This window comes from Ranitomeya imitator, chromosome 2 (assembly GCF_032444005.1).
Source record: "Ranitomeya imitator isolate aRanImi1 chromosome 2, aRanImi1.pri, whole genome shotgun sequence".
NCBI classification, from domain to species: domain Eukaryota; kingdom Metazoa; phylum Chordata; class Amphibia; order Anura; family Dendrobatidae; genus Ranitomeya; species Ranitomeya imitator.
This window is the reverse complement of record NC_091283.1, coordinates 416,928,300-416,953,098: the sequence shown is the minus strand read 5'-3', so window position 1 is coordinate 416,953,098 and position 24,799 is coordinate 416,928,300. Positions and strand designations below refer to the sequence as shown.

Below are 24,799 nucleotides of genomic sequence, written 5' to 3'. Positions count from 1 at the left end.
ACCGAACTCATCATCTTTTCCCCATCTCGCGTATCCCCCCTACCTAATCTATCTATTATGGTAAACGGCATCACGCTCTCTCCCACACCTGAAATCCGCTTCCTCAGGGTAACTCTCGATTCTGTCCTGTCCTTCAAACCGCACGTCCAACCTCTTGCCACCTCCTGTCGCCTCCAACTAAAAAATATTGCCAGAATCCATCCCTTCCTCTGCCCACAATCTACTAAAACCCTTATGCATGCCCTCATCATGTCCCGCCTCGATTACTGCAACACCCTCCTCTGTGGCCTCCTCGCTATCTCCCTTGCACCACTCCAGTCTGTCCTCAACTCTGCTCAGCTAATCTACCTCTCTCCTCGTTACTCCCCTGCTTCACCCCTCTGCAAATCCCTCCACTGGCTCCCAATTCCCCAATGAATCCAGTTCAAACTACTAACACTGATCTACAAAGCCATCCACAACCTGTCCCCTCCCTATATCTTTGAACTAATCTCCCACTATCTTCCCTCACATAATCTTCGATCCTCCCAAGACTTCCTACTCTCCTCCACAACCGCCTCCAAGATTTCTCCCAAATATCCCCCATCCTCTGGAATTCCACGCCTCAACGCGTCCGATTATCAACCACCCTCAGATCCTTCAGACGGAACCTGAAAACCCATCTCTTCAGGAAAGCCTACAGCCTGCAATAACCATTCTACCGCCTCACCAACCACCCGAGCTGCCACCCCACCAACCACCCGAGCTGCCGCCTCACCAACCACCTGAGCTGCCACCCCACCAACCACCCGAGCTGCTGCCTCACCAACCACCCAAGCTGCCGCCCCACCACCACCAGAGCTGCCGCCTCACCACCAGCAGTGCTGCAGCACACCGACCTCCTGTCTCTTCCCCATTATCCCGAAGAATGTAAGTCCGCAAGGACAGGGTCCTCTGTACCAGTCTGTCATTGTAAATTTGTTTACTGTTAACGATATCTATAACCCTGTATGTAACCCCTTTTCACATGTACAGCACCATGGAATTAATGGTGCTATATAAATAAATAATCGTAATAACCATCCTTTTCTCGGCGTCTTCCCCGATCATCGAGCGGATGTGGCTGTTGATCGGGAAGACTCTGTTTCTCTGGGACCTCAATCCACCGAACATCTCGTCCTGTATGGAGAGAGGCTTCTGGGTTTCCTCTACCTGCACAGTGCTCCTGACTGCCCGGAGGAGTTCATCCATGTCCTCAGAGGAGAAAAGGTATGTCTTCCCTCCCTCTGGCGGGTCAGCAATCATTTCCCCTTCTTTCTGGTCAGATTCACCTGAGTATACGTCCTCCTCAGAGGTCAATTCCATCTTCTATGGCATCTTGGCACGTGAACCACCCTGGGACTCGGGCTGGGAAGTGCGAGTCTGGACCAGCCCCGAGATAGAGGCCTGGACCTTCTCTCTGATAATGGACCGCATATCCGACAGCAGATGCCTGGACCTTCTCTCTGATAATGGACCTCATATCCGACAGTAGAGACGACTGCTCCTCTCTGATTGCCTTTGAGGTGCAAGGTTCACACAGATGTTTCTGCCAGGTATCTGGCAACTTTCTTGCCATCCCTTTTAGGTGTTGTTGAGGCGGATACTCCCTAGAATACACAGAGTACATGCTATGTGTTTCTATATGTGGGGTAAGGGGCTGTCAGTGGGTATCTCACTAGTCCTCTACTCACGTACCCCTGGCTATCTTCAGAAGTAGCCTCAGTTTAGGCAGATTCCTCCATATCCAATCATACATTAGGGCATCCTACAGACATCTAGGACCCTATGTATACGATACCCAACCGAGGCACCGCTAGGATCCTTGCTTCGCCGGATACTTGTGCGTTCCACCATGGAATGCACGCTGGCCGTGACTTGGAAGTGCTCTGTTCGGCCCGCAGAGATGACGTTACAGGGACCACTCCATCAGAGGGTGTCAGCCACAGACCCCTTCACAGCGGGAAGGGAGAGGCTGGGCCCCCTGATCCGTGCCCGGTCTACCAGGCACAGCCTGAAGGGATATGCCGGCTTCTCTCGGCATTCCTATCCTCACAGGGACAGGAAAAAACACTGAAGGGTGGAGGTGGAAGGTTCCTTTTAACCTATCGCTGCTTCCTGTCCCAGTAAGGATTAGGCTAGGTTCACATTGCGTTAGTGTATGCGCTAAACGGATTGCCCTAACGGAATGCGCTAACGCAATGTACAAAAAGGGATTGTGTTTAGGGATCCCGCTAGCGCAGATGCCCGATCTGCGCTAGCGAGAACGGACCGAAAAATGCTGCAAGCAGCGTTCGAGGTCAGTCAGAAAATAACGGGACATCGCTAACGCATGCCAAAAATGGCATACGTTAGCGATGCGTTAGATACATTGCGGTCAATGGCTGCGCTAACGGATCCGTTACATTGCGTTAGTGGCGCTATGTAACGCGTTCGCGGACTGCCACTAACGCAATGTGAACCCAGCCTAAGAAGGATAACCTCCATAGTGCTGTCGGGATTGATGACCTGGAAAACCCCTTTTTAAAAAGGTAAAAGGTAAGGTCAAAGAAGGTATAGATCCAGTAAGCTCCGCCTAGTGGTGGCTGCAGACGGACTGAATTTTATCAATTAAAGGGACACTCCCTTTTGGAATGCAGCAGAGATCAACATGGGCCCAACTAGAGATGAGCGAAGATCTTCGGCTCCCTCCTTATTCTGCAAGCTATAGTGCTTACCGAAGAAGCTGCAGCGGGAACCCTGATACCTGGAGCACTCCGATAATCAGGTGTCCGGCTCCGCAGCTGCATGTGTTGCGGCTGTGTGACAGTCACAACACACAGGCTCTCCATACATATGTTGTGACTATCACACAGCCGTTAATCATACAAAACCCGGCACTCAACTTTGTGGTGTGAAGAAATGAAAGATTTATTATCCCAAATCAGAAAACGTTTCGGTCCCACAGCCGGACCTTCATCAGTAACGTTTACTGGGACAATGTATAGATTCAAGTGGCTATATGGCCTGCCCGGAGGTTGCTACCAATATAGTATTGGATATCCAGAGAGAAAAGTTACAGCCTATATAGGTGCTGTCATCGCGGCGTCCACCACGTTTTCTGATTTGGGATAATAAATCTTTCATTTCTTCACACCACAAAGTTGAGTGCCGGGTTTTGTATTATTTGCTGATTACGGTTTGGGAACCTACCCGTGCACCTCATACGGTTGTGCACACGTGTTTCTAACTACGTTATCACACAGCCGTGACACATGCAGCTTCGGAGCCGGACACCTGATTATCGGAGCGCTCCAGGTATCCGGGTTCCCACTGCAGCTCCTTCGGTAAACACTATAGCTTGCCGAATAAGAAGGGAGCCAAAGATATTCTTCTCATCTCTAGGTCCATCTCCCGACAGGGTGAAAAGCAGTCAGTTGGGAATTTCTGCAGCGCTGTAGCATTAAATAGTGGCCATCCAAGTAGTACTAGGACATATCCACTCTCATAGACTGGCTTTCTACTCTGGCTCATAGAAAAAGATCCTCAATGGGAGAACCCACCTATAATGTAACCAAATAAACAGCTACATTATAAGATCAGTACATAAAATTACACAGCATTTTCAAAAACTACACACAAAGCTCAATTTTGTTTTCTTCTAGTGTAGTATCATATATCAGCCAACAGGGGGCAGCATAATATTAATAGGTGATATATCCCTGGTCTGTATCATGCAAAGCAAAATAGTGGGAACCAACAGATAGAAGAATGCCAGGAAATCATGAGGACGGGGAGGAAAAGGACATTAAAAAAATAATAATTCAGTAAAACAGTGTCACTTCTGTCCACAGGCCATGTCAGGTATTGCAGCTATACCAATAAAAGTTGCACTATCCTTTTAATATTCTGCTGCGCTCATATTTTCCATCTTGCTTGATGTCATCTGAGCAATAAATGACATCACGTGACTAGAGCAGCCAATCACTACGCACACAAGATCAGCGGCTCGGACTGCGGCATGGAACCGGTGAATATATCACAAACTGTATTATATTTCAATATAGTGGTAAGAATTTGGGAAACTCCTCTAACTATTGCTTACCCATATAGAGATTGTACAAACCTTTTCATCCAAGCAGAAGAGGAAAGCAGCATCATTTAATAGCGCTGAGTAGATTATTTCTAGTCCATGGAGTTATAAAGAAGTCAGAGGGATCACTAAGATCGGGGGGGCGGGGGACTTGAAGGGAAGAATGGCGTACATTTAAGGGGACCTGTCACAGTCAAAAGTGATTATTTTTTACTCTTATTTTATTAAATATGAAAATTCCATTGTTTTTGTTTCTTAAGTCCATCATGCAGATACAAAGATATAGGCCTTTTTCATTTAGGGGTGTGGTTCACAGGATCCTCTGGGGCGTGTCTTTAGGCTCTTCTGCATAATGACCCAATCAGCCACACCTCCTTGTAAAGAACAAAGATTTGCACGAAATAAAAAGGCCCATATCTCCGGAACCGTATGGCGGATTTAAAAAAAAAAAAAAAAAGAACGGAATAGTGAGGGGAGCATTAGGAATAAAATAAGACAGAAAATAGACAGTTTTGAACTGGCGAAAAGTCCTCTTTAAAAGAAGAGCACACTGACATACATCTTCATGGGCCAAAGTAGATATAAACCAGTTAGTGTAAAATGGTTAAGGATCATGCTGTGGATACAAAATGATACGCTGTGTATGAGGACTGATGGGCACAGGCATGACAGACAGGGGTCCTGCCAGGGTGACATAGGGCAACAAGAAAAGAGTGCATGTAATGTGTACAGGGCTTTTACCTCACACAGGGGGCCCAGAGTTTGCCAAACCTGGGGGAAGCAAAGAGAAGAAGAAAAGGGGGGGGAAGAGACAACAAATCACTAAGAGAATGCAATAATGGGAGGACAAAACCCCACCAGGAACTGAAGGAGGCATAAAATGTGACGCTGCCTATTTAGAAGGCACACTGTATTTGGGCTCATAGACTTCGTGTTCACTGCATGAGAAATCTAGGACTGCACTACTGAGAGAATCTGACAACATGGCTCTGTTCTAATTCAGTGTTGTCAGAAGATGCCGTGGAAGGAGATCCCTAATCCATAAGCAGGACATCTTCCACAATGCACATGCACTGAACCACAAGGGGGCAGCAGAGTAGTGGTAAAGCAGCAGAATTTTGAATGCAGCTGTGGATGTAAATGGAGTGCAAGACGCTGCTTCTTCTCACCGTGTCATGCTGCTCTTGCATCTGGGAGATCTTGCTGGAGTACTTGTGATCCACCTGCTTCAGCTCACTTACCAGAGACTCGCATCGCTCGCTCAGAGTTTTCTTGTCATCGATGAGCTGTACATAGGCAGACAATAAAGTGGTCATGTACACTGCTCCGCTCATAGGTGATGGGGGAGGGGATCACAAATTCATGACCTTTCATAAAGTGGTGCTCGGAGGAAAACAAGTTAGGTCATAATTTATTGATAGATGGGAGAGTGACCACCATCACCTGCATCATTAATGGGCGGACCCCCACCGATCAACGAGAAATCCTGTGAATAGGCGATAACTTGTCACCAGACAACCTATTTAAGGTGGTATTCTGATCTTAGACCTTTATGGAACAGCCACATCAAATACCATAAGCAGAGGTAGGAGCCTTTCTAGGGAACGGAGTTCTGCAGACTCCTGTGTCACTCATTTATGGTGATCAGAATCCTTTAAAAGAAGTGGTGTCAAGATTGAAAGTCATTACAGGATAGATGATAACTAGCTGATCGCTGGGACCCCCACCAATCACAAGAATGGGGCTTGGCGTCCTCTATTTGATTGTAAAAACTGTCAATCCTGGGCACCGTCGTTTCAATCAAAGGCTATGGGATGTCAGAGTCAGATAGAGTACAGGACTTTGTGATCAGAGGAGTCCCAGAGGTCTGACCCTGAGCGATCTTAAAGTTTGGTACCCATCAAGTAGAAATGGGACAACTTGCAATCTCTTAGCATAACCCCTTCTTGCTGCAGCCATTTAGTTCTTTTTTCCCCTCCCCTTTTGCTAAAATTCATAACTTTTTTACTTTTCCATGCACGTTGCAGAAAGAAGGCTGTTTTTTTACCTAGCGAGTTGTAGCTATGAATGACATTGTTAATGTCACGGCACTGTTGCAGTATATCCCAGGGCTAGGGGCTCCTTCCCTAAAGCTAGGGGTACCCTTGCTATCTCTGCTTCTCAGAGTGCTTGTGATGAAGTGGCTGGGGCCGTGTACCTTGCTGAGCTCCTAAATCTGTCCTTATTTGTCCCCTCTCCCAACCACGGAAGTGGTCAGTAGTGGTGTATAAGAATAGACAAACCAGACTAACAGGGATAAATGAAAATACCAATCATACAAATATGCACTCAAAAACAACAGAGTGGAACACCAGGAAGAATGGAAGGAAAAAACAAAATGGAAGGCAAAACAAATAGGAGAGGATGAGGATACGCACACAGACAAATCACGGGGCAAGTGTCTTTTGAACAACACTCCAAACATCTCCAACTCCAGAACCAAGCACTATGAAAGTAACAATGGCAATCCCGAATTGCCAGAGCCCAGTACATATAGCAGAGGGGAGTTGCCAACACTGAACAGCCGAGATCATCAAAGATGGAAAGCTCCAGGAGCTCTCAACTGAACAGATTAACTCGTGCACTGCTATTAGAAACATGCACTGTTTAATACAATGGTGAAAAGTTTCTAATTAGTGCAGGAGTATGAGAAATCAGACACCGCAGTCTTTTGGCCCCTCCGTGTTGCAGTATACCTGTGACAGTTAATTATACCATATAAAGTAATGTCCTGAAAAAAATCCAAACTATGATGAAAGAAAATGCAATTCCGCCATTGTTTTTTTTTTTAATTTCCTTTTCACAGAGTTCATTGTACAGTGAAAGTCACTGGTTAAAATGATTTTTCAGATCAGGAGATTACGGTGATACCCAACTCATAGTTTTTGCATTATCTATGCAGTGAAAAAAATGTCTGCAATGTTTTTGTATTTTAATATTTTTTTACTTTAATTTTTCAATTTATTGTTTAGTCCCCATAAGGGACTGGAAACAGAGATCATTTGACAGCTTGTTTTAAATACTGCAATACAGCAGGCAGTACTGCTGACTATATAACAAAGCCGACACCTGCCTTGTGTGAATCGGACACTATTAGGGCTCATTAATTATTTACCTGGTCGATGAAGGTGAGGTGCCTCTGTATGGTGGCCTCGTATTGCGCGCTCTGCTGTTTCAGCTGGTAACTCATCTCTTTCTCTGTTTGTTTGACGTGTCGAACGGTTAATTCACGCTGCTGCGCCTGGGAGAGGGATGTAAAGAGAAAACTTATCCTATACAGTGCCTACAAGTAGTATTCAACCCCCTGCAGATTTAGCAGGTTTACACATTTGGAATTAACTTGGCATTGTGACATTTAGACTGTAGATCAGCCTGGAAGTGTGAAATGCACTGCAGCAAAAAAGAATGTTATTTCTTTGTTTTGTTTTTTTTTAAATTGTGAAAAGTCTTTTCAGAGGGTCATTTATTATTCAACCCCTCAACCCACCAGAATTCTGTTTGGTTCCCCTAAAGTATTAAGAAGTAGTTCAGGCACAAAGAACAATGAGCTTCACATGTTTGGATTAATTATCTCTTTTTCCAGCCTTTTCTGACTATTTAAGACCCTCCCCAAACTTGTGAACAGCACTCATACATGGTCAACATGGGAAAGACAAAGGAGCATTCCAAGGCCATCAGAGACAAGATCGTGGAGGGTCACAAGGCTGGCAAGGGGTACAAAACCCTTTCCAAGGAGTTGGGCCTACCTGTCTCCACTGTTGGGAGCATCATCCGGAAGTGGAAGGCTTATGGAACTACTGTTAGCCTTCCACGGCCTGGACAGCCTTTGAAAGTTTCCTCCCGTGCCGAGGCCAGGCTTGTCCGAAGAGTCAAGGCTAACCCAAGGACAACAAGGAAGGAGCTCCGGGAAGATCTCATGGCAGTGGGGACATTGGTTTCAGTCAATACCATAAGTAACGTACTCCACCGCAATGGTCTCCGTTCCAGATGAGCCCGTAAGGTACCTTTACTTTCAAAGCGTCATGTCAAGGCTCGTCTACAGTTTGCTCATGATCACTTGGAGGACTCTGAGACTGACTGGTTCAAGGTTCTCTGGTCTGATGAGACCAAGATCGAGATCTTTGGTGCCAACCACACACGTGACGTTTGGGGATTGGATGGCACTGCATACGACCCCAAGAATACCATCCCTACAGTCAAGCATAGTGGTGGCAGAATCATGCTGTGGGGCTGTTTCTCAGCCAAGGGGCCTGGCCATCTGGTCCGCATCCATGGGAAGATGGATAGCACTGCCTACCTGGAGATTTTGGCCAAGAACCTCCGCTCCTCCATCAAGGATCTTAAGATGGGTCATTTCATCTTCCAACAAGACAACGACCCAAAGCACACAGCCAAGAAAACCAAGGCCTGGTTCAAGAGGCAAAAAATCAAGGTGTTGCAGTGGCCTAGTCAGTCTCCTGACCTTAACCCAATTGAAAACTTGTGGAAGGAGCTCAAGATTAAAGTCCACATGAGACACCCAAAGAACCTAGATAACTTGGAGAAGATCTGCATGGAGGAGTGGGCCAAGATAACTCCAGAGACCTGTGCTGGCCTGATCAGGTCTTATAAAAGACGATTATTAGCTGTAATTGCAAACAAAGGTTATTCCACAAAATATTAAACCTAGGGGTTGAATAATAATTGACCCACACTTTTATGTTTAAAATTTATAAAAATTTAACTGAGCAACAAAACTTTTTGGTTTGTAAGATTTATGCATCTGTTAATAAATCCTGCTCTTGTTTGAAGTCTCTAATTTATTTGCATCTTATTAAAGAAGATTTAGTGTTTTTTTTTTAAGTGGCAGCTAAGGAGCTTCATTTACCGCCACAGAATTCAATGCCCACTGTATACACATTTATACAACTCACATAAAAGTCAATGGGTGGAACCATGGCGGTGGCTGTAATCAGCCATTTGCAAGACACCTGCCCGTATTGCTCTTCTTTTGGGAGACTATTGGACAATCTGAGACCATGGGCAAGTAGGCAATAGAGTAGCCTGGTGGCATATTATCGTGGGCCTGCTCTTCTTTTCTCTGCCCTCAAGTCATTGGCAATTTTAGATTTAAACGGTTATAAATGAATGATCACTTTGGGTCTGATCTTTTGAGACCCCCACGTATCATGCTAATGGGGTCCATCGTCCCAATGAAGCAGTAATGTGCATGCAGGACAACTGCTCTTTTTACTGCATGGGAGTAGTGGGTACATACATGTACTACTGCTCCATTTACACAGGTCTTTGGGATCCTCATTCTCAATAGTCAGCCCCCATTGATCACAGATTTTTCACCCATCCTGTGGAAAGGTGATAAAAGCTTATTATTACCTTAGAAATCAGAGGCAGACTGGGTGCTAGGAACCTGGGCCTGATAACCTCACTGTGACCCTCACAATAAATGTCACCAGCAATCAGATCTTCAGACACGCCCCGTAGTCACCAGGTAGAGGAACATCAGCAAGGAGATACTCACTAAAGCCGTCTGCAGAAGACTCAGCGCTTTCTTCTTCTCCTCCAGCTCCAGTCGCATCTTCAACATGGAACTGGTCACCTCGGTGGCGACAGCCGATGCCTGCTCCAGATGATTCAACTCCGCCTCGGAGAGAAGAGTCTGCAGCCAAAATAAAGAGGGACTATATAGGGACTGCTGCAATCTGTAATGTGGCCACCAGGGGGCAGTGTCACATTATGTAATGGCAAAGTGCAGGACAAGAGGGAAGAGATAAAGCTGGAACATAGAGAAAACTTTAAAGGAGTTGTATTAGATCTTCCTAGATTCAGCCACTCTTGAGCTGTGTGCAGTATAGCGGACCAGTACCATTTGAGCTGCAATACCAGTCCCGGCCCATATAGAAGAGTGGCACTGTGTTCAGGTGCTGTAATCTCATATATCTGCTTTCGCTCTCTCATAGCAATCAATTAGCTTTCATGTATTCCTATACAGTGAGTAAATACTTACACCTCTGTGAGTGTTGGACCCTGAGGACCGTGGCCGTTCTTGTTCAGCTTTTTCCATTTCATCCAGAAAGCTAATGATGTTCTGCAGCTTGGCCTCGGACAGCAGGGTCGCAGCTCCACCATGAACCTCCTTCTGCTCCACTTGTCTGTTATGGGTCATCTGACTATGACGCTCCAGGTTATCGGTCGTAAGTGATGTGTCTGCGTCCTGGAAGACAAGTGGTTAATATAGACCTAGTCTGACACTCCAGCTACCTTCCAGCCACGGGCCCATCTTACCCCATCGATCCAGTGAAATTTGTCTTTGGCCTCTGTTCTTATTTCCATCAATGGTTCGGGTTGCTCCAGCTGCTTCAGGGTGTCCAGTAGATCAGTCAGGGTGGTCTTAGACTGGGATGACGTTGCTACATCCACTTCCCCCAGTATGTGGTCAGGAGTAGAGAGCGCCTGTAAAAAAGAAGGAGGTGGTCCACAAAGCAATAATAAGGGCAGACCAAATGGCACAATATGGGCAATGGAGGGGTCACGTGATACACTAACCTGGGCACTGTGCTCGCTGCTCCTGTAGTCGGGGGATGGCTTGAAGAGTGGGATGACCGAATTATCATTTTCCAGCACATCCTGAACTCTAGCACCTAATCGGACAGATAGGAGCACAAGCCATGAGTATCTCATATAAGGGAACACTCGTACTCTGGGGTCCGTGGTACCAACATCAGACACCACGGACCACCATCATCTAATGCATTCACTCTGGGGCTATAAAAATAAAGAGGCAACTAAAAAAAATATACGTCTACCGCATCGGTCAGCAAGACCACCCTAACAGGGTGTATGAAAAGAGAATGGCATAATGAGATTTCCCTCATTAAAGGGTGTTCCCTACCTAGAAAATGTCATCGCTATATGATTTGTCTCTGCGCCTCCACTAATTCAAATAATTAAGGGGACACCAGATGCATTCCCTTCTCCCAGACCTCTGCCCCGGGGAAACTACAGCACGGCTGCATTCACTTCAATGGAGACGCTTTGAAGGATGTCCAGAGGAAAAAAAAATAGTGAAAGTATGTGGTTCTAAACCAGAGCTATGTACCCTTCATTCTCAGAATGGGAGGTAGTCACTGACCAATTCTCCCATCCCAAAGATATGACATTACTTTATAATATGGAAAATCCCCTTTAAGGGGATAATCCCAACAACTATTCATAGGATGGTTTATAACTACCTGATGAGGATAGTAGTCTGACCGGTGGGACCTCTGAAATGCCCAGTCTGAATGGCGTGGTGGGTGGACATGCTTAGTCTCTGCTTCATTCACTCTCTATGAGGGACTACCTGAAATAGGCGAATGCTGTACTCGGCTATAGAGAGTTTACACTTAAGGTACCGTCACACAACAATATAGTTAACGATATCGTTGCTTTTTGTGACGTAGCAACGATATCGTTAACAAAATCGTTGTGTGTGACAGCGACCAACGATCAGGCCCCTGCTGGGAGATCGTTGGTCACTGGGGAAAGTCCAGCACTTTATTTTGTCGCTGGATCTCCCGCTGACATCGCTGGTTCGGCGTGTGTGACGCCGATCCAGCGATGTCTTCACTGGTAACCAGGGTAAACATCGGGTTACTAAGCGCAGGGCCGCGCTTAGTAACCCGATGTTTACCATGGTTACCGTTGTAAATGTAAAAAAAAAAAAAAAACACTACATACTTACATTCCCGGTGTCTGGTCATGTCCCCTGCCGTCAGCTTCCCGCACTGACTGGTGAGCGCCGGCCAGCCGTAAAGCACAGCACAGCGGTTACATCACCGCTGAACTTTACGGCCGGCGCTCAGTCAGTGCGGGAAGCTGAAGGCGAGGGACATGACCAGACACCGGGAATGTAAGTATGTAGTGTTTGTTTTTTTTACATTTACAACGGTAACCAGGGTAAACATCGGGTTACTAAGCGCGGCCCTGCGCTTAGTAACCCGATGTTTACCCTGGTTACCCGGGGACTTCGGGATCGTTGGTCGCTGGAGAGCTGTGTGACAGCTCTCCAGCGACCAAACAGCGACGCTGCAGCGATCGACATCGTTGTCGGTATCGCTGCAGCATCGCTTAGTGTGACGGTACCTTTACACGGGGCCTTTAAAATCCCAATTCTAGGGATCGCTGGGGGTCCCAGTAGATAAGCAGGTTATATCACCTAATCTATGAGTAGCTGATAACTTCTAAACATGGAAATAAGCCTTTCACCCTAAAGTAATGTGTGACTCTAGAACTACAGCGCAGCATTACCATGTCCTGCGACATCACTTACCTGCATTATTGTTATTGGACTTGCTGCTTCTCTGTAATGGGGAACTGAGCAGATTCCTGCTGACTTTCTTCTTTCCCACTTTCCCGCCCTGTTCCAGCAGCGCCAGCTCCTCTTCAACCAGTTTCTGGGCTTCCATGGCTTTCTGTGCCCGCTTCAGCTGCAGTTCCTTGGATTGAAGTGTCAAGGTGAAAATATATGTCTTTATACTCTTTTGTACTTTATGTATTCTTACGCTGTGAAACAATAAGTTTTTCCCTTCATACTTGCCAAATGCAAATTTAACTGTATTTAAGATGGCTGCCAGTATTCACCTTTGCCTTAGTTTTTGTACTTGCCAAGAATCTACTTTCATTTCTGAAGCTAAAGTATCATTTCTCTGGAAATCGAAACTTAACAAGATGTGGACAAAGGAAGATTCATCAGATGACGTCAGGCCAACCAGAGGGACTGAATACTAGATACATTGCTTAAACCCCGCCTAACCCTGCCCTCTGCACACCTTCCCCCAATGGACCATATAATGTTGTGTATATGAAATAAAGAGTTCAGTTGCTGTGAGGTTACCACTACGTGTGGAAGCATAAGCAGGCACTGAGTTTGAACCAGCTTTTGTCTGACTCATTCTTCACTCCGGTACCACTGCTTTTAATCTGATTTGGAATGACTGGTGGATGAAGGGTATTGTCGTGACGACCCCGACAATTTGGCGCAACCAACGTGGGGCGTGACCCGCGAGATCCGAGACCCCCTGGACCCATGCCTGGACGTCCGTGGACGACACCCGTAGTGGCTGACCTCGAGGACTGATCACCCTCTAAACACGGTAAGTGGAGATCACATACTATGTATGTGTCACACTTACTAGTGTTTCAGCCATTATTGGTTAGTCTGTGGTCTCCTTGGGTCTGGGGAGTGACCGGTCGAGTGGTGAGACCGAGCGCGATCCCGTGCCACGCTTCGAACCAGCAACTGAGAGACGTCGCACTCTGCGCGTCCTCGTGTACACCACACCTCCTCCACCGGTCATTGTACTCCATTCAACCACCCTACCCGTGACTGTTGCCTAGTAGTGATAGAGTGAAAGATTGAGAAGTTTGTGGATTGGGGGCGGCTTTGAGGAAGGGATAGGAGACGTAGCCTCTGTGATATTGCACGCACATACATCGGTAATTAAGACGTCCCAAGAGGGGGACCACCAGAAACACTTGCACACACTTGCACATATCGGTAATTAAGACGTCCCAAGAGGGGGACCACCAGAAACACAGTGGAGGGGTCTCACTAGGAGACAGCCTCCCAACGTTTAGAATATCGTGACAGGACAGACTGTAATCACTGGTGTTCAGGTTAGGGAAAAATATTGAGCGCGATGCTCTTTATTCATAACACGTGGAGCGCGAGGCTCCGTGTTAGGACACAAGTGTTGCTGTCGCTGTCAGCGGCCTACTGCAGAAGGGCGTAGTATTCTGTGAGTCATGTTACGTCTCTTAAAGAAGAAGTCCGTGCCCCACAGGTTAGATGAGGATGCTGTGGAAGTCAAGACAATAGTAGAGTCACGGGAGGGCAAGAAGGCAGTCAAGAATATTGAAAGATAAAGGACTGTTAGAACAAGCGCAAGCTCATCTGCGAGTTGCGCGAGGTTTAAAGAACGAGGAATGGAAAAAGGTTGATGGAGAGGAAAGATGAAAGGATGCAGAGCCCGTGTTTGGTTATAAAATACCTCAATCATTGGTTTTTCTAAGGTGTTTTGGTATATGAATTGTGTGAAGGTTTTGTAGAAATTAATTGAGTCTGAGAATTGCTGTATTCAGTTACTGTGGTTTTCCAAAACACCCCATGGGAGGGGGGGAGTCAAATAGCTGCGTTGTTGTTTTTCTTCTTTTGAGTTGAGAAATGCTGTAAATTCTTATCTGTGTGTTTGTAGCTGATGGGAGGGGTGAACCCCTGCGCGAATTGTTTTTTTTTATTTCACCTCTTTGTGCTGCGGGCCAGAGAAAGGGGGGCCAAAGTTTTCAGAAGAACTTAACCTATTCTGTATCAGCAGCTGCAGCGATCTTTACTCGCCCTCTAGTCCCCCCCCCCCCCCCTAACCCCCATAACCCCCCCCACCTCCCCCTCCCCCCCGCCGCAGCTTCAAGGACACGGCACGCAGCTCGGTTCCTTATCAGTGGCCCAAGAAACAGATTCCAGCTCCAGCCCCCTCCCTTACACAAATCCAGTCTTACGCTCCAATATCCATTTTAACCCTGTGTCTGGAAATCTCCCTTGCCATGTTAATTCTCAGACCAAGACAAGACAGATGGATTTGTAAACATTGCGGTCAGACAAACCCAGACTGGAGAAATACTTGTATAAGCTGTGTTGCAACCCAACCTAAGTGAATTACACTGATTCCTGTCCAGATAAGATCACATGTAGTGATATAAGAAGCTGACACAGGATAGTGGGTAGTGGGGACATTCATTTTGGGAGTAGGCTGACAGTAATCCTTTTGGGAAGGAGCTGTAGACCAGTATGTCATGTCACCCCCAACCGGTCATCTAGTTACCCCCACCACCAGAGAACCAACCACATCAGGTAGTGTAAGACAGATACAGGAGTATTATCCCTGGAAGCCCTCTGACTAGCTAGCTACTCTAAAATAATTGGCTGACCCTGAGAACAAACCTTTCCCATTTTACAGACAAAGATAATATGATGGATGTATAAGTGCACCTGAGCAGACCTAGAGAGTTGGTGAGCCAAGATGATGGTCAGATGTTATTTATGTTATATAACCCCTATGCAGATGAGTATAATGAGATGTGTATCTTACATGCCCTTTCCCAATCAGTTTAAAAAAAAATAAAAAATAGGGGGGATAGTGTTGTTAACCCTGGCAGTTAGAATATCCCTATGTCACGTTGCTTCAGTATGTGGGTAATTTTTTTGTTTTTTGTTGTGTGCACAGACAGAGCAGGAAGCCATTGTTGCCACTGTTAGTTTTCGCAAGTATCTGGCAGATCTGAACTGTCAGGTTTCGGCCTCGAGACTTCGGTTCTGCCTTGGTCAAGTGATATTTTTGGGTCACTGTCTCCTTCAGGGTGCCAGACACCTCACAGAAGAAAGGAAAAATAGCCGTCAGCTCCCTTCCATTCTCAAAAGATGAGACTGAGCTCCAGCGTTTTCTTGGACTATGTACTTATTGTTGTCAGTGGATACCGGACGCATCCCGCATAATGCTACCTCTCTACAAAGCCCTGAAAGACTGTTCAAAATATGCTGATGATTTTGGCAGACTCCACACCGGATACGCTGTTACTACAGAAGACACTGTAGTGCACGGAGCTGCACTCCCTCCCTCACTGTCAGCACAAGAAGCAGAATTTCAGGCTCTGTCTACTGCATGTGTTCTGGCCAAAGACAGGCGGGCTAATATATACACGGACTCACAGTATGCATTTGGTATTGCTCATGATTTCAGAGCCCTATGAGCCAATCGAGGATTTGTTACTACCGCCGGGACTCAGTGAAGAATGCTGAAGCTGTTAAAGCCCTCATGGACTCAATCAAATTACCTACCCAGGTGGCCATTATCAAAGTTAAGGAGCACGGTACTAGGAACAGTAAACAGACTGTTGGTAACACCTTTGCAGATATGCAAGCAAAAGCCGCTGCTCTCCTACCCGTTGAACAGACCATACCAGCTATGGTGACCACACGCTCTCTGTGTAAACAGTTACAAGAAACACTGACTCTACAGGAACCTGATGATCTATGCCAGACTGAGGTTTTCTACCGGACCCCGCGAGACCGCTTAATGACGATGCAGAGAATGTCTCCAAAGGAAGAAGTGAAGCAGTGGAAAGCTGATGGAGCACGTATGGACATGGTCGCTGGAAAAAGGACCAACTTGTGTGTCTCCCTAAGCGGATGTACCCTGCTATTGTCACGTGGGCGCATGGGCCCACACATCGAGGTATCTGTCAGATCTGCAATCCCGGTCAACTTCAACGTGTACCCCCGAAGTATCTTGCTAAGCCCGACTATCCTTTCCAAAGGCTCCAGGTGGACCTCATCACGTTGCCGAAGTCTGGAAGGTATGAATATTGTCTGGTGGTTGTCGATATGTTCTCCAGTTGGCCAGAAGCATTCCCTGTTACCAACGTGACTGCAAAGACCACAGCAAAGAAACTGGTGATGGAAGTTATATGCAGATATGGTGTTCCAGAAGTTGTCGAAAGTGACCAAGGCTAATGTGTATCAGGAGGTTCTGACAATGCTTGGATCCACTGTAGCCCTCCGTACTCTCCACAATCCAGTGGGAAAGTTAAGAGGCTGAACGGCACACTGAAGGGACAATTGACCAAAGTGATGCAGGAGACTACGGCTCCATGGCCAGGGCTCTTACACATTCGTACTACCCCTATTGCAAAACATAGCCTGTCCCCATATGAGATATTGTTTGGTGCTAGGTCCTCAATTGCAAATTTTCAGTCTTAGTAGTTGTCAGAAGAAACTGACTGTGCTGTTCAATATGTTATTCAGCTTAGTAGAAATGTTGCTAACACCCATGTTTTAGTTTCTTCTTCCCTTCCAGATTCAGCAGAAACCGATATTGGTCACAATTTGAAGCCTGGTGGTTTTATGGTCGTGAAAAGCTATGTCAGTAAACTTGAAGGAAAGTGCACCTGAATCCACGCTTCACACTGCAAAAGAGACCGGACCAGCGCCTAGTCGCAGCAGTGATTAAAGAAAAATGTTGTTGTTGTTTTTGGTCCTAGGGCCAGGGGTCATCCTCACCCCTACCTTCTTGGCCCCTATTGTAAATAAGAATACTGGTGCCACTATTCTCTGGGTAAATCTAATGGCCCCGGTAAATATCTGGAGATTTGATTTCTGCGATGTAGTCAAGTGCCCCGAGACTCAGCGGGTGGTAGAGGGAATTATCCAGTATTATATATGTGTTACCAGAGATAACAATTGTGCTGGGAAGATATTTTCATAATGTGTTTAATAGCGGATACTATGGGAATTTAGGCCATATACAGCTCCAGGATATTAGCTTCAGACCAACCAAGACCCCCGTTACCAGTACAGCTAAAACAGGCCCAGGTGAACGTTTGCAAAATAGGGATTTTTGTGTGTACTCACCGTAAAATCCTTTTCTCCGAGCCACTCATTGGGGGACACAGGACCATGGGTTATGCTGCTGTCACTAGGAGGCTGACACTAAGCTGAGACAAAAAAGGGTTAGCTCCTCCCCTGCAGTATACACCCTCATGCTGGCATGCAGAGACCCAGTTAAGTGCAAAAGCAGTAGGATAATGAGAACAATATATCAAAAAACATTGGAACATAACATGTCAAACAACAGTCAAAGACTAAAAAAGATAACTAGCCGTAAGGCTACCAGGGTGGGTGCTGTGTCCCCCAATGAGTGGCTCGGAGAAAAGGATTTTACGGTGAGTACACACAAAAATCCCTATTTCTCCTTCGCCTCATTGGGGGACACAGGACCATGGGACGTCCCAAAGCAGTTCCTTGGAGGGAAACAATACAACCACGTAACTTCATGTACCATCTGACTACCAATGCGCAACGGCCGCCTGCAGGATACGCCTGCCAAGGGCCGCGTCCGCAGAGGATTGGATATGCACATTGTAATGCTTTGTGAAGGTATGCAGGCTGGACCACGTTGCGGCCTTGCAAACCTGCTCCGCTGATGCCTGGTGCCGGATGGCCCAGGAAGCACCCATCGACCGAGTGGAGTGAGCTCTAATCCCCGCCGGGATAGGACTGCCCCTGACCCGATAGGATTCCTGGATAGCAGATCGGATCCATCTAGCTATCGTGGATTTAGACGCCGCCAAACCCTTTCTGTGACCCTCCGGGAGCACGAAAAGGGCGTCCGATTTTCTGAAGTGTGCCGTTCTGGAAATGTACCTCCTGAGAGCCCGTACCACGTCCAGAGTATGGAGAGCCTTCTCGACCCTATGTTTAGGCTGCGGACAAAAGGAGGGAAGGATGATGTCCTCGTTAAGGTGGAAAGATGAGACCACCTTTGGAAGAAACGCGGGAGAAGGACGTAGGACTACCTTGTCCTGATGAAAGGCAAGGAAAGGTGCCCGACAGGATAGAGCGGCGAGCTCTGAAACCCTTCTGATGGACGTCACCGCTACCAGGAAGGCAACCTTCCAAGAGAGAACAGAGAGCGGAACGTCTTGAAGGGGTTCGAACGGCGGTTCCTGGAGAGCCCCCAGGACCAAATTGAGATCCCAGGTCTCCAAAGGCATCCTGTAAGGAGGAACAACATGGGAGACTCCCTGAATGAAAGTCTTGACCTGAAGGTTGGTGGCGATCCTACGCTGGAACAGCACGGATAAGGCTGAGATCTGACCTTTAAGAGAGCTCAGGGCCAAACCGGAATCCAGACCGGACTGAAGGAAATTCAGGATACAAGGGATGGAGAAGCTGAGCGGAGGGAGCCCTCGGAGCCTGCACCAAGAAAAGAAGGTCTTCCAGACGCGGTGGTAGATAGAGGCAGAGGACGCCTTGCGAGCACTTAGCATGGTAGGAATGACCTGCTGAGAGAAACCAGCACGAGCTAGAATCCAGGTTTCAACAGCCACGCCGTCAAACGTAGGGCCCCTGAGCTCTGATGGTAGATCGGTCCTTGGCGAAGTAGGTCTGGGCGGTCTGGCAACCGCAAGGGGACGTCGGCTACGAGCTGAACGAGCTCCGCGTACCAAGCGCGACGAGGCCAGTCTGGGGCGACCAGAATGACCGGGCCTCCCTCCGTCCTGATCTTTCGGATGACCTTCGGCAGTAAGGGAAGAGGAGGAAACACGTATGGGAGTTGAAAATGATGCCACGGAGAAATTAGCGCGTCCACTCCTATGGCCTGGGGATCCCGAGATCGAGCGATGAAGTTGTGGACCTTGGCGTTCCATCTGGATGCCATCAGATCCACGTCCGGGGTCCCCCAGTGAAGACAGATCTGGTGAAAAACTTCTGGGTGAAGTTCCCATTCCCCCGAGGCAAGGCCCTGGCGGCTCAGGAAGTCCGCTGCCCAGTTCTCGACTCCCGGAATGTGCACCGCCGAGATGATGGAGTGGTTGGTCTCGGCCCAACGAAGGATGAGAGAGACTTCCCTCATCGCCGCCCTGCTGCGGGTACCCCCCTGGTGGTTGATGTAAGCCACCGCCGTGACGTTGTCCGATTGGACTCTTATTGGGTGACCCGCAAGCAGAGCGTGGAAGTGAATCAGAGCAAGTCTGATAGCACGAATCTCCAGAATGTTGATGGGGAGGCTGGATTCCCGAGCAGTCCAACGACCCTGGGCCGAGTGGTGAAGAAACACCGCCCCCCAGCCAAGAAGACTGGCGTCGGTGGTTACCACTAACCAGCGGAACAGGAGGAAGGACTTCCCCTGGAGAAGAGATGGTCCCAGGGTCCACCAAATGAGAGAATGTCTGACCCGAGGAGACAGGGGACAAGGGAGGTCGAGAGAAAAGAGACTCCTGTCCCAGTTGTCCAGCAGAGCCTGTTGTAAGGGGCGGAGATGGAGTTGAGCGAAAGGAACAGCTTCGATTGCCGCAACCATCTTTCCCAGGATCTTCATGGCGAACCGAATGGTTCGCGGGCGAGGATGGCAGAGTGTACGGACTCCCTGCTGGAGCGCTTGGACCTTGGACCGAGGAAGCAAAACCAGCCCCCTTGAAGTGTCCAGGATCATTCCCAGAAAGGAGATCCGACGGGAAGGAACGGGAGATGACTTGTCTAAGTTGATCAGCCAGCCCAGGCGAGAAAGCGAATCCAGGGTAATGTGGACGCTTGACTCGCAGGCCTGAAACGACGGGCCCTTTATGAGGAGATCGTCTAAGTAAGGTAAATCGACGACTCCTCGAGAGTGAAGAATGGCCATGACAGCCGCCATGACCTTGGTGAACACCCTGGGCGCCGTGGCGAGACCGAAGGGCAAGGCTGTGAACTGAAAATGGTCCTCTCGAATGGCAAAGCGAAGGAACCTCTGATGAGGCGGGAAGATCGGGATGTGAAGATAGGCATCCTTGATGTCTATCGAGGCCAAAAATTCCCCTCTTTCCATGGAGGAGATGACCGATCTGAGCGATTCCATCCTGAAGTGCCGGACTCTCACGCACCTGTTCAGAAGCTTCAGATCCAAAATGGGACGAACGGTCCCGTCCTTCTTTGGCACGACGAAGAAGTTTGAGTAGAAGCCTCTGAACCTCTCGTGTTCCGGGACCGGCACGATGACCCCGCTCTGGCGGAGGGAGTGGATGGCGCAAAGAAGGGCGCGAGACTGAGCTCCCGAACTGGGAAGACGAGAGGGGAAGAACCGAGTGGGAGGGGGAGAGGAGAACTCTATCTTGTAGCCAGACGATACCAGATCTCTGACCCATTCGTCGTGAACGACGGAGAGCCAGGCTTGTTGAAAAAGGAGTAGACGACCGCCTACTCTTCTGGGATCGACTGGCGCTGTTCCCGAGTCATTGAGAAGGGAATCTGGGAGGTCTGGAACCTCTGGTTCGGGGCTGCCTCGGTTTCCCGCGCCAGGAGGGATTAGGTCTGAAGGATGGACGAACGTCTCTGTCTGCGCGGGCGGAGCGGTCCGATCTGGGAAGGCCAGAGGGATTGGACCAGGCAGAGTTGGTACGAAAAGGCCGAAAACGAAAGTAAGGCTGGCGCTGGAAAGCCGCCTTGGGCCTCTGTTGGGGAAGAAACTTGCTCTTTCCCCCTGTGGCGTCGGAAATAAGCTGGTCAAGCTTTTCGCCGAAAAGACGCCTGCTTTGAAAAGGGAGAGAAATCAGGGATTTTTTAGAGGAAGAGTCTGCACGCCAATCTCTGAGCCAAAGGGCCCTTCTAATAGCGATGGCGTTGGAAGCCGCCGAAGCAGCGCAATTTGCCGCGTCGAGAGATGCGAACATAACATAATCGCTGGCCATGGCTAGCTGCTTAGCCAGGTCCGCCATCTCCGAGGGGAGGTCCTGCTCATTAATGGATTTCGCTAGGGCATCCGCCCAGGAAACCATAGCCTTGGACACCCAGGCCGCGGCGAAGGAGGGAGACAGGGACGAGCCAGAGGCTTCGTACACCGAGCGAGCTAGAGAGTCTATCTGGCGTTCGGTGGGACTCTTAATTGAAGCGCCCTCCGGGACTGAGAGAAGAGTCTTAGAAGCCAGGCGCGAGACCGGCGGATCTACCGTGGGGGGATCCGTCCAGTCTTTCACGAGAGAAACCAAGACCTTCTTACCCGTGAAGCGCTTGTCTGGGTGTTCCCTGTGACGCCTGACTATGTCCAGGAAGGCTGGATGAGAGGCAAAAGCTTTGTGAGAACGCTTGGTTCTGGAAAAGGAGACCGCATGTTCCGGAGCGGAATTAGAATCGTCATCCACCTTTAGTGCGTGATTGACTGCTACGATGAGGGAGTCAACCGTGGCTCTGAACTCCGGAGCCTCCGGATCCAAAGAAATTTCAGACTCATGTTCAGAGTCCTGAACGCTTCGAGCCCCCAAAGAGGGTGAGCGAGAGGTGGAGCTGCCAGAGTCTGAGTGACGAGGAGAACGCTCCGGAGAGGTAGTACGGGTCCGTTTTCTGGACGACCGTGCCTCTTTAAGAGGCGAGCGGCCCCTGCTGGCCGACGATTCCCCTGCTATGGAGGGATCCCTTAGCACCTGTAGCGGATTGCCCCGTTCCCCGGGAGGATTTTGAATGGACTTGATGGCGTTAGCTAAAAAATCCACGGACTGAGAAAGCGAGGCGACCCACGGGGGGGGGGGCTAGGTACTCCAGGGTCGGCGGCGGTGGAGGGCTCCTGGGCACACGGGGCATCGCAGGCAGAGCAGAGGGGAGAGCTTTGAGGCCTGGGAAGAGGGGCCTGGCAGGTGGTACACGCAGAAAAGAAGGTTGTATGCACCTTAGAAGATTTTTTAGACCTTGACTGCGACATGATGCTAATGCAGACAAAATTACAGGGTCTATATAGAGGTGACCAGTGACAGAGGGCGCTGCAGAGGGGAGCTAACGATGTCTCCTTACCCCGGTCCTGTGTCCCGCTATCCAGGAGAGACGAACTGCTGGGGTGTTCACTCTGAGAGGAGGAAGCCGGCTGCACGTGGGCCACTGACGCACCAGAGATGCGACAGGCAGGAGCTGCGGCGCTGAGGAGAGGGACCAAGATGGCCGCCGAGATCAGGAAGAGAAATCTCGTCGGCTGTGAGAAGCGCCAGGAGCGGGGGGCGGCGCCACAGACACTGGCTGGAGTGGGCGGAGCTTAGCGGCGGCGACCAGCGGCTAGGCCGAAGCCGGGGACTAAATTTGCGGCCTCGGCCCGGCGCGCGGTCGCGAGCGCCGGAAAGGGACAGGGACCGCCCAAAAAGCCTGCAGATGGAGCCCAGGGATGAGGAGCCCTCCTGACCGCCGGCGACACCCCCCCCCAGTCCCCCCCACCGGGCACTTACCCTGAAATGGAGGTGAGAGGGAACCATGGTGCCATATATAGGAACGGTGCAGGGGTTGGGAAGCCTTCTATCCACCTACCCCACATGGGGGGTGGAGAGGAACCGTCCACCACCTGAGTCACAAGTCACATTGGTGATGCAGTGTGGTCTGCACGGACGCCACTGGGATAAAGCCACTGTACAGCCGAGGGTAGAACCTGGTGGACAGGGCAGATGTCCGGCAATAAAAAGGCCTGGCTGCAGAGGAGGATACTGGAGGTAGGAACACCAGTGCTCGTCTGTATAAGGGGAGATCGGGGCCCATTAGGGGAGAAACCGTCGCCCAAAAAAAGGACAGCTCAGGCAGTGGCTCCCACGTCGCAGGAGAGGATACGGTGAGGTGAAACTCCCGTGCTCGCCTGTTGTTGGTTCGGGGGAGATCAAACAAAATACATACCATGAGATACGGCCTTCCCAAAACCCTGTCTGATGACAAATGCACACTTAGCAGGATGCAGCAGGCCTCCACTGATAAAGGCTAGGAGCGGCACAGGTGCAAACTACTTGATAAAAACAACCACCCCAGCCAAACATTGCAGGGGTTGGCTGCCTAGCAGAAAAAATGCACATTGATATGACTCACATAGGACGCCAGTCACACTGATAGGTGCGGTGCACAGTGTCTGTATGCAACCTATTGATGACGCCCCTTGTATTAACAGGCGGGCTGCCCAGCACTATAAAATGCAGCACACAGTGAAAAACGCCCCAGAAAAACCTAGCCAACAAAAGAGGCCTGGCCACATCCTGCAAAAAAAGATATGATATAGTGCAAAAAAATGCATGCATATGATAAATACATACACTATATGAGGTATTGGTTTAATATTTTGGCCAAAATAAAGTAAGCCCGCAACCCAACGTCAAGGGTCCCCATAATATTGCGGGTCCTAACACTAATATCAAAAACAGCTAACATAGAAAAAACTCAGAAAAAATACATACCATGAGATACGGCCTTCCCAAAACCCTGTCTGATGACAAATGCACACTAGATCAGACCTTAGAAGAATCCGTCGCCCCCTTCGTCCGGAATAGATGAAAAAAGAGAGAAAAAATCAGTGTGCCTCCTACGGACACTAAGCTTAAACTGGGTCTCTGCATGCCAGCATGAGGGTGTATACTGCAGGGGAGGAGCTAACCCTTTTTTGTCTCAGCTTAGTGTCAGCCTCCTAGTGACAGCAGCATAACCCATGGTCCTGTGTCCCCCAATGAGGCGAAGGAGAAATATAGTTAACGAAGTAATCTCCATTCCAGGTCTTAGTTGGCAAGAAGTTTTCTCCATAGAAACACAAACAGTCCCAAGGAAAAATTTATGGTTAGAATGGGTAAGATACAATGTAAGAGTCCAGAATATCTCTGTAGGATGTGTTGCTTGTGCTGCAGCGAATACACATCTATACACATATGCATTGTTTTTTTTTTCCTGATAACAATACCACTGCCTGTGTTATGAATCTGTTGAAGGGTTTAAAGTCCACTGATTGCTCAGATTATGTCCCACTAATTCATGAAGCACCTAAACTAAAGGTCCCAGGAGGGATAACTGTGTTAGCTGATAATTATACCTGCTATAATTCCCACGACACTACAGGTACACCAGTAGGGGTCTTCGAGACAGTTTTCTGCAAAGAGAACAGTTCCCTAGATACTGATTTGCTAGCTAATCATACACAGTATATGTACGACATTTATTGATTATGTGGAGATGGTAAGCTCCATCCTAGGTTGCCTAATGCCTGGACAGGTCAATGCACCCTTGTTAAACTAGCTATGCAGTTTAAGATTTTACCTTGGGATCCAGAGACACCTGATGAATATACCAGAAAGAGGAGAAGTCTCGATCAGCTCCACAAGAGT

At 48.6% G+C, this 24,799-nt stretch overlaps 1 protein-coding gene across 6 annotated transcripts in view; it reads right to left on the bottom strand.

The window, feature by feature from the left end:
• Positions 1-24,799, bottom strand: part of CEP131 (centrosomal protein 131) — an 87,913-nt gene that overhangs the window by 23,938 nt on the left and 39,176 nt on the right. For 3 of the 6 annotated variants that reach the window (XM_069750769.1, XM_069750770.1, XM_069750774.1), the window contains exons 10-17: positions 12,438-12,603; positions 10,673-10,767; positions 10,412-10,579; positions 10,134-10,340; positions 9,648-9,785; positions 7,245-7,370; positions 5,260-5,376; positions 4,832-4,861 (exon numbers count right to left, since the gene is read on the bottom strand). In XM_069750769.1, coding sequence (XP_069606870.1) covers positions 4,832-4,861; positions 5,260-5,376; positions 7,245-7,370; positions 9,648-9,785; positions 10,134-10,340; positions 10,412-10,579; positions 10,673-10,767; positions 12,438-12,603 — 1,047 coding nt within the window. The remainder of the gene's footprint in view (positions 1-4,831; positions 4,862-5,259; positions 5,377-7,244; positions 7,371-9,647; positions 9,786-10,133; positions 10,341-10,411; positions 10,580-10,672; positions 10,768-12,437; positions 12,604-24,799) is intronic. The other 3 variants (XM_069750773.1, XM_069750772.1, XM_069750771.1) reach the window with 2 other exon arrangements.